At 40.0% G+C, this 13,614-nt stretch overlaps 1 protein-coding gene across 1 annotated transcript in view; it reads left to right on the forward strand.

The window, feature by feature from the left end:
* Positions 1 to 20: 20 nt before the first annotated feature.
* LOC122561664 (T-complex protein 11-like protein 2) overlaps positions 21 to 13,614 on the forward strand; it is a 47,843-nt gene continuing 34,249 nt past the window's right edge. The window contains exons 1-4 of the mRNA XM_043713617.1: positions 21 to 574; positions 4,972 to 5,035; positions 6,946 to 7,112; positions 11,265 to 11,397. Of these exons, the coding sequence (XP_043569552.1) occupies positions 6,953 to 7,112; positions 11,265 to 11,397 (293 nt within the window). The 5' untranslated portion in view covers positions 21 to 574; positions 4,972 to 5,035; positions 6,946 to 6,952. The remainder of the gene's footprint in view (positions 575 to 4,971; positions 5,036 to 6,945; positions 7,113 to 11,264; positions 11,398 to 13,614) is intronic.

The raw sequence follows: 13,614 nt of genomic DNA on the forward strand, positions 1-13,614 counted from the left end.
TCCCCTTCCCCTTCCCTTCCCCTTCCCCTTCCCTTCCCCCAATACCAGTGGACCCTTAAATCTGAGTCCTCCTACCCCCGGCGTTCCCAGTGTACTCGGCTCAGGTTTCCCCGAAGCGGGCTCGAAAGCCGGCGCTGCACCGTTCCAGCCGCTCCGCCTATAACCCCCGAGTTACCGGGCTCCAGACCCTTGCAGGCTGCTGTGTGCAGCGAGTGAGGAAGGTGAGGTGTCACGGTACACCTCTGGAGCAGGTGGAGATTGAACCCCAGGTCGCCTGGCTCAGAGGGAGGGACACTACCACTGGCGCCGCAAGTGCATTGGGTGGAGGCTGGCTGTGCTGCTGAAATGTGTGTGTGTTTTTCTGGCTTGTTATGGTCTCTCTCTCTGTCTCCGATCACATGAGCGTTTGCATGACGTGGAAAGAGGAGCTTTAAAAAACAGCTCCATCCAGCTCTCCATCTACGGCCTTGTTATTGCACTGACTGCAGGAAGAGACAGAGAGAAAGGACATTGTATCCCTTTACTGACCTTTCCCAATCCTCCGGCTACTCGAAGGTTTTCTACAATAATCCCGGTTTGCTTCCTTTCTTCACTCAGCCTTTGCAGCAGTTTGTGTTGGCCCGAGATGCAGCTTTCTAAAGTTAAATTCTTTTGAGTATTCTACACTCCAGAGGTCATGCTTGAGTGGGCGAAAGCAGTTTGCTGTTTTATTCGGTGTTAAGAGCATATTTCTTCCAAAAACGGTCACTTTTTAACTTGTAACTTAACGCGGGTTTGGAAGTGATCGTATATGTTACTGTTAGTCGAATTTCAGTAAAATTTACAGATGGATATGTTTTCTATTGAGTGTATTTTTCAGGTTGAACACAGGGTACTGTCTGGGAGAAAGAAGGGTCGGGCGATGGGGATCAGACGCCACTATACAAACACTCCTCTGTTCCCATCTTTAAGTCAGTCATAATGTCTTTAGGAATTTATAACAATACAAACCCATCCTGTTTATTATAAAATGTCTTGCAATTGCATAGTTCTGCCAGTGGCGGTACTCTAGCTTTCACTAGGGGGAAGGTCAAATTATAAAATGGCATTTTCTTCCGCAGTTAAATATGTAAATATAGGCATCAATAATGGTGAAAGTTCCGTGCTGATGTAAGATGTGTAATTTGACTGGCCTCGTTTATTTATACCATGTTTATTCTGTACCATTAAATCAACTGGAGAGAATAATACTGTAAACACGCATTCGACAATGTTTTACAATTAAAATGACCAGAGATGAGAGGCACAGTGAAAAGACTGGCGTTCAGAATTTTTTTTTTGGGGGGGGGGGATATTGTGTAATGAGTATTCATAGGCATGTTTGTTTTAATGTACTTTAAGCGTACTCGGGAACATTTGAACTCTAGCCTGATATTCCCAGGAATGGAAGAGTAAACTGTTCCCTTTTTAAATGTGTTGATCTTTTATCATCACTTGCATGTAAAGTCTGTTATTCAAAATTGTTGACCTTGACGTTTGAGATGAACAGTTTCTCAGTAACCTCCTAAAATATATGGTAAAAATCAGAAGCCCTGAAGGATTTCAAACTGGATTTCTTGATTTCATCATTACTTCCTAAATTCTGTTCAATGGGGCAGCAGTAAAGATCACACCATTACTTTTTATTCTCACTAGTTAGCCAGTGAAAGATTGACAGGGTCTTGATTTATGTTTATTCTTGATGTCCTGATTTGGAAATATCCTGATCTCCAGTGGACATAGCTACAATGTCTCTATGGTTGCATTTGTGGGCACAATCTGATTTGCTCTTGGAAAATAGTGAGCTGATGCTAAATTTCATGCACTGACTTGTGTTTGTGAATCATACTGCAGTACAGTATTTGAAACTGGTGGATATTTAATGTTTAGAATGCTAAACAACATAAAATGTACACACACTCTCTTAATTAAGAGCTGAGCTTGATGGAGACGGAGTCTGAAGGGAGATAACACAAGATAGGTGCTATCGTTTAAACTGTTTTTGTACAAGTCAGAATTTACATAATTTAAAAATAAAAGCTAGAATTATAAACCACACTTTACAATCTGTTTGTCCCAAAGTAATTGACAGCATTTCAGAAGTACATAAATTAGCTGTATTTTCAGAAATGTTACAACCAATTTGCACACCGCAAGCTGCTACAAACACAAATGTGCTATTAACTGGACAATAAATTTTTTTAGTATTGTTTGAGGAATAAATATTGTTCAGGACACCAAGAATAATTCCCTGCTGTTCCTTTAAATAATATCTTGGAATCTCTTATGTCCATCTGAGAGGGCAGATGGGGCTTCACTTTATCATTGTTGCATCTAAAACTCCATCAGTATGCAGTGGAAGGTCTGACCTGTATGTTTATGCTTAGGTCCTGGAGTATCACTTGAACCCACTAACCTCTGACCCAGAGAAAAGAATTCTACCAGCTGGTGCACAGCTACCATAGTTGAATCTAACTAGCAAGTTTATTCAATCATGAATTATACTGCACACAAATACAATGCAGTTATGGTCCTTTTGATCACTTTTCATGTTTACAAGAGATTTTCAATGTTCCATCCACAATTTTAACTAGTGTTATCATTCAGTTAGTTCCACCATCATTTCTTCAGTTCACATGTTGTTCTGGTTATAGTTTTGGCCCCCTTTACTTTATAAGAACTTGCATTGGAGGCAGTCAGAGAAGTATCACTGAGTTGAGTCCTTGGATGAAAGGGTTGCCTTAAGAGGATATATTGAGGCTATATCTATTGGATATTTTTAGAAGAATGAAAAGTACTCTGATTAAAGTATATATGACTGCGATGGGGAATGATGGGGTAGTGCGGAAAAGATGTTTCAGTGCATAGTGAAATCCAGGACTGGGTGGCACAATTTCAGAATAAGGGGTCTCCCTGTGAAAAAAAGAGGTGAAGAGGAATTTCCCCTGGTTGTCATATTTTGGAATTTACTACCTGACAGCTGTGGATACATCTTAAATTAGTACATTTAAGGCAGAGTCATAGACATACATGTACAGCATGGAAACAGACCCTTCGGTCCAACACGTCCATGCTGACCAGATATCCTAACCTAATCTAGTCCCATTTGCCAGCACTTGGCCCATATCCCTCTGAACCCTTCCTATTCATATACCCATCCACATGCCTTTTAAATGCTGTAATTGTTTCAGCCTCCAACATATCTACTGGCAGCTCATTCCTTACCCACACTATCCTCTGCATGAAGAAGTTGCTCCTTCAGTCCATTTTGAATCTTTCCCCTCTCACCCTAAACCTATGTTGCCTAGTTATGGACTTCCCTACCCCAAGGAAAAGAGAATCCTATCCATGCCCTCCATGATTTTATAAACCTCTATAAGATCACCCCTCAGTCTCTGGCGCTCCAGAAAGAAACAGTCCAAGCCTATGCAACCTCTCCCTATAGCTCAAATCCTCCAACCCTGGCAACATCCTTGTAAATCTTTTCTGAACCTTTTCAAGTTTCACGGTGTCCAGAATTGCATGCAGTATTCCAAAAGTGGCCTAATCAATGTCGTGTGCAGCCGCAACATGATCTCCTAACTCCTAAACTCAATGCCTGATAATGCGGCACGATGGCACAGTGGTTAGCACTGCTGCCTCACAGCGCCTGAGACCCGGGTTCAATTCCCGCCTCAGGCGACTGACTGTGTGGAGTTTGCACATTCTCCCCGTGTCTGCGTGGGTTTCCTCCGGGTGCTCCGGTTTCCTCCCACAATCCAATGATGTGCAGGTCAGGTGAATTGACCATGTTAAATTGCCCATAGTGTTAGGTAATGGGTAAATATAGGGGTATGGGTGGGTTGCGGGTCGATGTGGACTTGTTGGGCTGAAGGGCCTGTTTCCACACTGTAATGTAATGTAATCTAATCTAAATAAAAGAAAGCATACCAAACGCCACCTTCACGATCCTGCTTTCCTACTTTCAAGGAACTATGAACCTGCACTCCGAGGTCTCTCTGTTCAGCAACACTACCAGGACCTTCCCATTAAGTCCTGCTAAGATTTGCTTTCCCAAAAGGCAGCACCTCGCGTTTATCTAAATTAAACTCTACCTGCCACTCCTCAGTCCAGTGGCCCATCTGATCAAGGTCCCATTGTACTCTGAGGTAACCTTCTTCGTTGTCCACTATATCTCCAATTTTGATGTCATCTGCAAATTTGCTAACTATATCTCCTATGTTCACATCCAAACCATTTCTTTCAATGATGAAAGATAGTGGACCCAACCACCGATCCTTGTTGCACTCCACTGGTCAGAGGCCTCCAGCCTGAAAAGCAACCTTTCGCCACACCCTCTGTCTTCTACCTTCGAGCCAGTTCCATATCAAATGGCTAGTTCTCCCTGTACTCCATGAGATCTAACCTTGCTAACCAGTCTCCCATGAGAAATCTTGTCGAACGTTTAACTGAAGCCCATATAGATCATGTCCACCACTCTGCTCATATCAATTCTCTTTGTTGCTTCTTCAAAAAACTCTCAATCAAGTTTGTGAGACATGATTTCCCATGCACAAGGCCAGGCTGCCTATCCCTAATCAGTCCTTGCCTTTCCAAGTACATGTACATCCTGTTCTTCAGGATTCTCTCCAACAACCTGCCTACTACCGATGTCAGGCTCACTGGTCTAAGTTCCTTGGTGTTTTCTTCCCCCTTTTCTTAAAAGGTGGCACCATGTTAGCCAACCTCTAGTCTTCTGAGATAAATTCTTAAATTATAGGGGAGACAAGGATGATTAGAAACAAATAGAAAAATGGATTTGAGGCCAAGATTATATCATCTGTGATTTTATTGATGGTCTGTATGTCCACTAGCAATTCCTGTGTTTTGTGTTCTTGTATTCATATGGTCAAATATGATTTCTTTTCATTTAAAGGCTTAGTATTTTGATTAATTTTATGTTTATTTTTTAAGGTGTACTTCATTTCAGGCACTTAACTGATTTGCTATTCTGTTGTGAAGCTGCTAAACTTGAAAGGTAAGCATTATTTTCATTCTGGAACAAACAGGAGAAAGGGACCAGTATTAGCAAAAATAACTTCTTTATTTTTCCATTTGGGATGTAGCATCCATCATTGAATAGATAAACCACAGAATAGGTAAAGCACAAAAGGAAGCTATTCAGCCTATTGAACTGATGCCAGTTTTTTTGCAATTCTGTTAGCCTCACCCGAGTTCTCTTCCTGCAACCCTGCATTTGTTTTATTTTAGGTCCTGATCCAATTTCCTCTTGAAAGTCACGATTAAATTTGTCACTGTGACAACACATACAGTGCATTCCAACCCTAACCACTTAGTGCATTAAAAAATCCTATCACAATTAGTTCTTTTGGGTACTTTTCAAAAGGGAAAATTTTTTAAAATAATTGGTCCAGCCCCAAGGACCTTCCAATGTTGTAATGAAGATTATGGATAATGACAAATCCATGCTTTCACCTGTTCACCATGTTTAGATCTCTCTTCAGTTCTGACATTTTGCTGGCTGCTTCCTTTGGTCCCATTCGTAATAGTCTAAACTGAGACAAACAACAGCTGTCACAGGCCTATTGTGGAGGGGAAAAATGTAATGATGCTTGGATCAAACCGATGATCAACCTTATTATTCTCATGTAATGTATGTATATAAGAAGCAAGCCTGCAAGTTTTAATAAGTTCTGACTATGCTGTACTATGAAATGGGGGGAATACACTGAAACTATCAAATGGCAGGAATACGAATACCTTCACTGCTGCCACCCCATTGTCACAGATTAGGTTTTTTCTAATTTATTAGATTATGGCTTTTAAATTAAAATTAGCTAGGACTGCTATTCAAAATGAAGAAAAATTGAAAGTCATGGGATGGGGTGTGGTAGGGGAAGGAATGACAGACAACACATGTATATGCAGTGCTGTAAATGGAAATGAATAGATGAGGAGATAGGAAAAAATCCAATTTGTTCCTAGTACATGAGTCACTAGCACCTTAGCCGTTATGACCATCATGAATTGACCTATATACAGTGTTTGATTAGATTCCCTACAGTATGGAAACGGGCTCTTCGGACCTACAAGTCCACACCGACCCTCCAAAGAGTAACCCACCCAGACCCATTTTCCATCTGATTTAATGCACCTACCACTATGGGCAATTTAGCACGGGCAATTTAGCACGGCCAATTCCACACCGACCCTCCAAAGAGTAACCCACCCAGACCCATTTTCCGTCTGATTTAATGCACCTACCACTATGGGCAATTTAGCATGGGCAATTTAGCACGGCCAATTCACCTGACCTTCACATCTTTGTGATTGTTGCAAGAAACTGGAGCACCCGGAGGAAACCCATGCAGACACGGAGAGAATGTGTAAACTATATACACCCACCCACCCCCCCCCCCCCCCCCACACACACACACACACACACACACACACTCGACCGAGGGTGGAATTGAGCCGCCGTGTTGGCGAACTGCTGCAATTCAAGTAATGTTCCACAAAGAAATGCTTTGTTTTTTACACTATCTCAGGAAGTCAATTTTTATTTTATCAAGAAAAGTATAATTTTACTTGCCCTCTGACTTGGTATGGTTTGGTCAGACTTCTGCTATGCTTCACACTGCTTGTATACTGGTCATGTCTATTCACATATTTAATTTGTTTAGATTTTAGAAGTCTACTAACTCTTCTGCATAAGGTTAGCTAATATTTTACCTGAGGACCAAGTAACACTTTGCATTTTTTTGTCCTACCACTCTATGTTAAATTAATGTATGTTATTTCAAATGCTTATCACTTTTTCCAACTTATTTTTAAAAATCCCTATTAAAAGTGTTAAAGATGGATCTAAATTGCCCATGAACAGTTTTAAGTAATGAATTTCAATGTTAGCTCATTTTGTTTTTACAGTGAGAAGATGCCTTTCAGTAATGAGAAACATTCCTTGAATGATGAGTCATTGAATAGTGACACTGACTCTTGTGAGCGGTCTGATAGTGTCAACTCTTCCAGTGATTATGAATATGCTCGACAAAGTTTCAGTAGTGATTCTTCTAGCAAACCCAGCTCTCCAGCCTGTACGTCTTTGATCCCAACATTTTAAAAATAATTGCAAAATGTATTCTGTGATTACTCGGTTAAATGCAAACTTGTATTAATTTATTGTGCAAGAAGCACCTAATATTTACCTTAAGTAATAAGTAGTTGGTGTCCATTTACCAAGTTTTTTTTCAACATACAAGGCTAAACAGGTTGGGACTCAGCTTACTGGAATTTAGAAGAATGAGAAGTAATTTCTTTGAAGCATATAGGATTCTTAAAGGTCCTGACAGGGTAAATGTTGAGAAGATGTTTCCCCACATGGGAGAGTCTAGGACCAGAGGGCATAGTCTCCAAATTAAGGGGTGTCAATTTAAGACTGGGATAAGGAGGAATTTCCTCTCTGAGGGTGGAGAGTCTTTGAAACTCCTTGCCACAGAGAGCTGTGGAAGCAGAGTTCTTGTGTATATTTAAAGCTGAGACAGATTGATTCCCTCTACTGATCAAGTGTCTAGGGTTACTGGTAAAGGCAGGGAAGTGGATGTGAGGAATGTTAGATCAGCAATAATTCTACTGAATGGTGCAGCAGGCTTGAGGTGCTGGCCACCGACTCCTGTTCTTATTTCTTATGGTGTTAGATTAGATCAGATTCCCTACAGTGTGGAAACAGGCTTTTCAGCCCAATAAGTCCACACTGACCGTCCGAAGAGTAACCCCCCAGACCCATTTACCTCTGACTAATGCACCTAACACTATTGCAATTTAGCATGTCAATTCACCTGACCTGCACATCTTTGTACTGTGGGAGGAAACTGTAGGAAACCCGCACAGACACTGGGAGAATGTGCAAACTCCACACAGACAGTCACCCAAGGCTGGAGTCGAACCTGGGGCCCTAGTGCTGTGAGGCTGCAGTGCTAACCACTGAGCCACCATGCCATATAAGTGCAATAGAAACCAGTCGGATTGCATGCCTGTACGTTTTAGCCATTGGACTACTCTGTTTGCATCAATTAGTCTATATGTTTTTGAATGGTTTTGAAATCTGAAGAATTTTATTTAATTTCTTCTCCAAAATGCCAACTAGTGTCATAGGATTCATATGGGTTAAGGGAACAGTAATATTGCAAATTGTAATCTTTATCTGTTATCTTCTGCAATTTTCACCACTTAATTATTCCAGTATAGGTAGCTAAAGAAACTGAATGCAAAAGCAAAATACCACTGATGCTGAAAATCAGAATGACAACAGAAAATGCTGGGCATACTCAGCAATTCAAACAGCATCTATGGCAAGGGGAATATATGAACGATGAAAGGTCATTGACCTGAAATGTTAACCCTGTTTTTTCCTGAACCGGTGCTGCCTGACATGTTGAGCATTTTCTGATTTTGATTTCAAGGTCCTAGATGTTTGTCATTGAACAGTATTCAGATTTCAACGACTAACATGGCTGAAGGTCATTGTTATGGAATTCTCATACTGAAGAGAACCCAGTATTTCTTCAAGTCTGTCTAAAGTGATCTAATTCTCTCTTGACTCATAAACAATTGTTTTAAAAACAATTCTTATCAATCTTCTTCAGATGTTATTAGATATCTCCAGAGCAGTGAACCTTGAACCTGGGAACGTAGGGACACTATCACTGTACCATAAGATCCCTGTGATGGTAGTTACCTTAGAGTAGTGCATTTTGAAAGACATGAATACATGTAGTTGATGTTGTCTACAACATCATTGATTCGGATAGTAACTAGGCATATTTTTCAAAAATGCACACACAGGAATAAAATATAATGCAAAGTTGTTTTTATTGGGGCCTAATGTTTATGTTCTCCTGTGGATATCCTCCAGTTAATTAACTATTCTGTACAAGAAGAAATAAACAGTTTCTGTCTTGGGATAGAATGTTGCAGGGGCCCCATAAATTTGAAGTGCTGCTGTAATTTCTTACTAGATATGAAGAGAATCGCCTGCTCTGTACTGTTAATTTGGGAATATGATCAATTATCAAACTTGAGCCAAATTGGAATTCAGAGGATTTTAATTTCAAATTACCTTTTCATTCAATGTAATTTGTTTGGGCTTTGGCACTGTTGTCAGAACATTAAATGTCTGAATTTTTGATTGTGTCCTGTCTCTTGAGTGGATAATTTCTTCTTCTGCTCAATATGAGGAATATCCAAATCTTGCACCTTTTCAGTGTAAGTCAAATTTTAAAAAATGAGGTGCCTGTTATCTCAGCTAAGAATGCCTTAATCGTAACTTCGCAGGGATACCCTATACTCTCCTGGGATAACTATTTCTACTATCAATGAGACCTTTATTTTCCTTTTTTGAATAATATTCCTTTTATGTAATTGAGACTAGTTTTCTGACATGGATAGTTGGCAGTCAGGAACAGAGTTATTTCCTAATATTAATTTAACCTGGGAGCCTTACAGGCTGCAGATCCACCCAATTGTGTGGGATTCGGATACCTGTTATTTTTTTCTAACTCATTCGACTATCACACCTTATTGTTTTAGATAGGGTAGACGAGTATTTAGTCATAAATCGAAAAATGTCATTGCTGTTTGTGATTTTTGAGATAAATTGTAACTCAGGTTGAGGTTCAGGTTGTAAGTTTGCTCACTGACCTGGCAGGTTTGTTTTCAGATGTTTCATCACCATGCTAGGTAACATGATTGAGTCTCTGATGAAGCGTTGATGTCCTGCCCTGCTTTCTATTTGTGTGTCCTGGTCTCTTAAGGTGGGTGATATCATTTCTTTTTTTTTTCCTGAGTTTGGTAAATGGGGTCCAAATCAATGAGTTTAGTGATGGAGGTCTAGTTTGAATGCAAGGCCTCCAGGAATTCCTGTGCATGTCTCTGTTTAGCCTGTCCTAGGATGGATGTTTTGTCTCAGGTGAAGTGGTGTCCTTCTTCGTCTGTATGTAAGGATACTAGTGATAGTAGGTCATGTCGTTTGGTTGCTAGTTGGTGTTCGTGTATCCTGGTGGCTCGTTTTCTGTCTGTCCAAGGGCTTGTTATAGCCCTTGCATGGTATTTTGTAAATGACATTTGTTTTGCTGGTTGTTCATCTATGGTCCTTTAGGTTCATCAGTAGCTGTTTGTGGGCTACCATGATGCCAAGAGTCGGAGTAGTCTGGTAGTCATCTCAGAAGTGTCTTTGACTTATGGTAGTGTGGCTAGAGTTTCTGGGTGTGTTGTATCACAACAATAATCCCAAACAAGTAGACAATACACCCAGAAACTCTAGCCACACTACCATATGTCAAAGACATCTCGGAGATACTACCAGACCATTCCAACCTCTTGGCATCATGGTAGCCCACAAACCTAACAATACAGTGAAACAGCTACTGATAAGCCTAAAGGACCCTCTACCAACAACCAAAAAAACTAATGTCATTTACAAAATACCATGCAAGGACTGTAACAAACATTTACATCAGAAAGACAGGCAGAAAACTAGCCACCAGGATATACAAACACCAACTAGCCACCAAAAGACATGACCCACTATCACTAATATTATATACAGATAAAGAAGAACACCACTTCAACTGGGCCAACACACCCAACCTAGGACAAGCTAAACAGAGACACTCACAGAAATTCCTAGAGGCCTGGAAATCCCTCCATAAACACATCGCTTTGGACCCCATTTACCAACCTCTGAGAAAAAGAACCAGAAATGATATCACCCACCTTAGGAGACCAAGACATACACATAGAAAATGGGACAGAACACCAGCGCTTCACTGGAGGCTCACTGATGATTTTACTGAGCATGGTGACGAAATGTCTTAAAGCAAACCTGCCAGCTCAGCAAGCAAACTTACAAGATGTCATTGCTGTGGTGAGTAGGTATGGAATTTTGAGAAACTGAAGAACATGGGAAGAATGAAAATTGATCTGTGAAGTCTATTCTTGGACATGTCGCACATGGTAGACAAAGTTAGCACGTACTTTGGAAGGAGAAAATCAATAAGTCCATATCATGTCTGATATGTGTTCCCACACTTTGTTTCTGACCAAGTTTTAATGGCAAATGTTACATTATGGATGGCAACAGTGGAATAAGATTTTCCTCCACAAATGGTAAATACAAATAGTTGAAATATGCAACTGAAGATTTTCCTGAGTCTAGATTGTTATAGTTTGTTTTTTTTTAATCACTGCAGCAAGTCCTCCTAAAACGGGTTCTTTTGATGTCCTAATGGAGACTGCAAAAGGGTTGTCAAATATGTCTCTGGTTCATGAAATAGTTATGAATAGCAACTTTCAAATGAAGCAAATTGATCTTCCTCCTCAAAGGTAAATAAAGTTGTTTATTTTCATAAACTGGGATAATGGGCATGTCTTCAGCTATCTGTAATATAATTCAAATGGGACCAGTTAGTGATCTTTCATCTTCTAGATTTGACCTGCTGGCTTTGTCAGTATTGATTTCAGCTTTTCACATGCAGCTAACTTGTGTCTAAATGCAGCTCACAATGTTGCTTAGTGGATGCACTACCTATTTGTTTGCACTAATCTCTTTCAAAAATAAAATCAGACTTTTTTTTAAATTTGAAAGTGCAATAAAACTTAAGTGAACATTTCTCTGATTTTGTTTTCTCCTTTGCAAAGTAAATTATAACTCAGGAGAGTAGTGGTATGAAATCAATTTTTCAGTTGATCCAAGACTGTTTTAAGATGGAAATGCATTTCTATTCACAGAAGAACTGTTTTTAATGTCCTGTTTCTACTTTGTCATGATCTAGTGATTACATGTAAAATTGTAAATGGTTAATAGATGGAGCATTGCACTCCAAGTCAAAATGGCCAAATTCATATTTTCAGTTTTGAACATGAATGTTTTCTTCAGGGGGCATGAAATAATACATAATTGAAATGTTAAGCATATCCATTCCTTTAAGAATATGTTACTCACAATCTTGTGATGAGATGATATTTTCAGTCCAAAAATTAGATGATGGAGATGATTTGTGTCTCAATAGTTTGGAGATAATGACTGCAACCAGTTGCCAAATGTGCGGGTGTGGTGCAACTAGTCTCATTCTCAAACGCTGCAACGTGCTGGTGGTTTTGTGTCTAGAAATCAAGTTGAGGGCATCATTTCAATGTTTTGCATTTAGCTTGCAACCAACAACACAAGATACACCACTGGGAGCCTAGCTCTAGTGCAGTGTAAAATTATCAGGCAGAATTCCTTCCAAAAAAAAACCTGGCAAAGTTAAAATGTTACTTAATTTAAAGTTGACTGGTAAATATTTTAGTTTTTAAGTACTGCTCTCTTTCTTTAACCCTAATGGATCCCATTTTGTTTTATTGATGTTGCTTTTTAACAGGATTGAGCACAAGTGTTTAAACCCAACAGCATGTATTAGAATACCATTTTGACTTAAGTTTATCTCTCTCTCTCTCTCTCTCTCTCTCTCTCTCTGAAAATGAAATTCAGATTTGCAAAAGGTCAAACATGTAAATGTTTCAATTTGAGCCAAAAATATCAAAATCCAAATTCAGGTTTTGAGTTTAAAGCTTTGTTTTTCCTTGAACATGAAGGCAATTCAGATCAGGTCATCCATATTATTATGGTTTCAAGACAGGATAGAGGGTGGATATTTCTGATTGGCTTATGTGTTAGTCTCCAAAAAAAACCTCTTGACTATGTACAAGGTACAAACCAGAAATAGGATAGAATTCTCCTCACTTGTGAGATGAAAGATGTCAAAACACCTGTAGCTTAATATAATCCAGGACAAATGTTTGATCAGTTTCTCGATCACTGCACCCAATAATTACCTTTTTGCCACGAGTATGTGCTATCTACCAAATAGAAGCGATGAGGAATTTGCAACAGCTACAGTATGTGATGGATGGCAGTTATAGAAAGGGGGAAAGTCTCAGATACAGTCACATAGCTGGGTTAACTCCAGGAAGGGTAAGAGAGGTGGGCAGCAAGAGCAGAAGTCTTTTGTGGATATACCCATTTCAAACAGGTATGCTGTTTTGGAAAATGATGGATTCTCAGGGGAACGTAGCACAAACAGCCAAGTTTCTGGGATTGAGATTGGCTCTAATGCAACGAGGGGTACGTCGGCTTCCAAGAGATCAATTGTGTTAAGGGATTCTGTAGTCAGAGGCACAGACAGACGTTTCTGTGGCTAGCAGAGAAAAAGCAGAATGGTGTGTTGTTTCCCTGGTGCCAGGATCAAGGATGTCTCAGAGAGGGTGCAGAATGCTCTCACAGGGGAAAGGGGCCAGCAGGAGGTCATTGTCCACATTGGAACCAACAACATTGGAAGGGAGAAGGTTGAGACTCTGAAGGGAGATTAGAGAGTTAGGTAGAATTTTAAAAAGGAGGTCCTCAAGGGTAGTAATATCTGGATTACTCCCAGTGCTACGAGCTAGTGAGGGCAGGAAGAGGAGGAAAGAGCAGATGAATGCATGGCTGAGGAGCTGGTGTATGGGAGAAGGATTCACATTTTTGGATCATTGGAATCTCTTTTGGGGTAGAAGTGACCTGTA

Source organism: Chiloscyllium plagiosum, chromosome 23, assembly GCF_004010195.1.
Source record: "Chiloscyllium plagiosum isolate BGI_BamShark_2017 chromosome 23, ASM401019v2, whole genome shotgun sequence".
NCBI lineage: Eukaryota > Metazoa > Chordata > Chondrichthyes > Orectolobiformes > Hemiscylliidae > Chiloscyllium > Chiloscyllium plagiosum.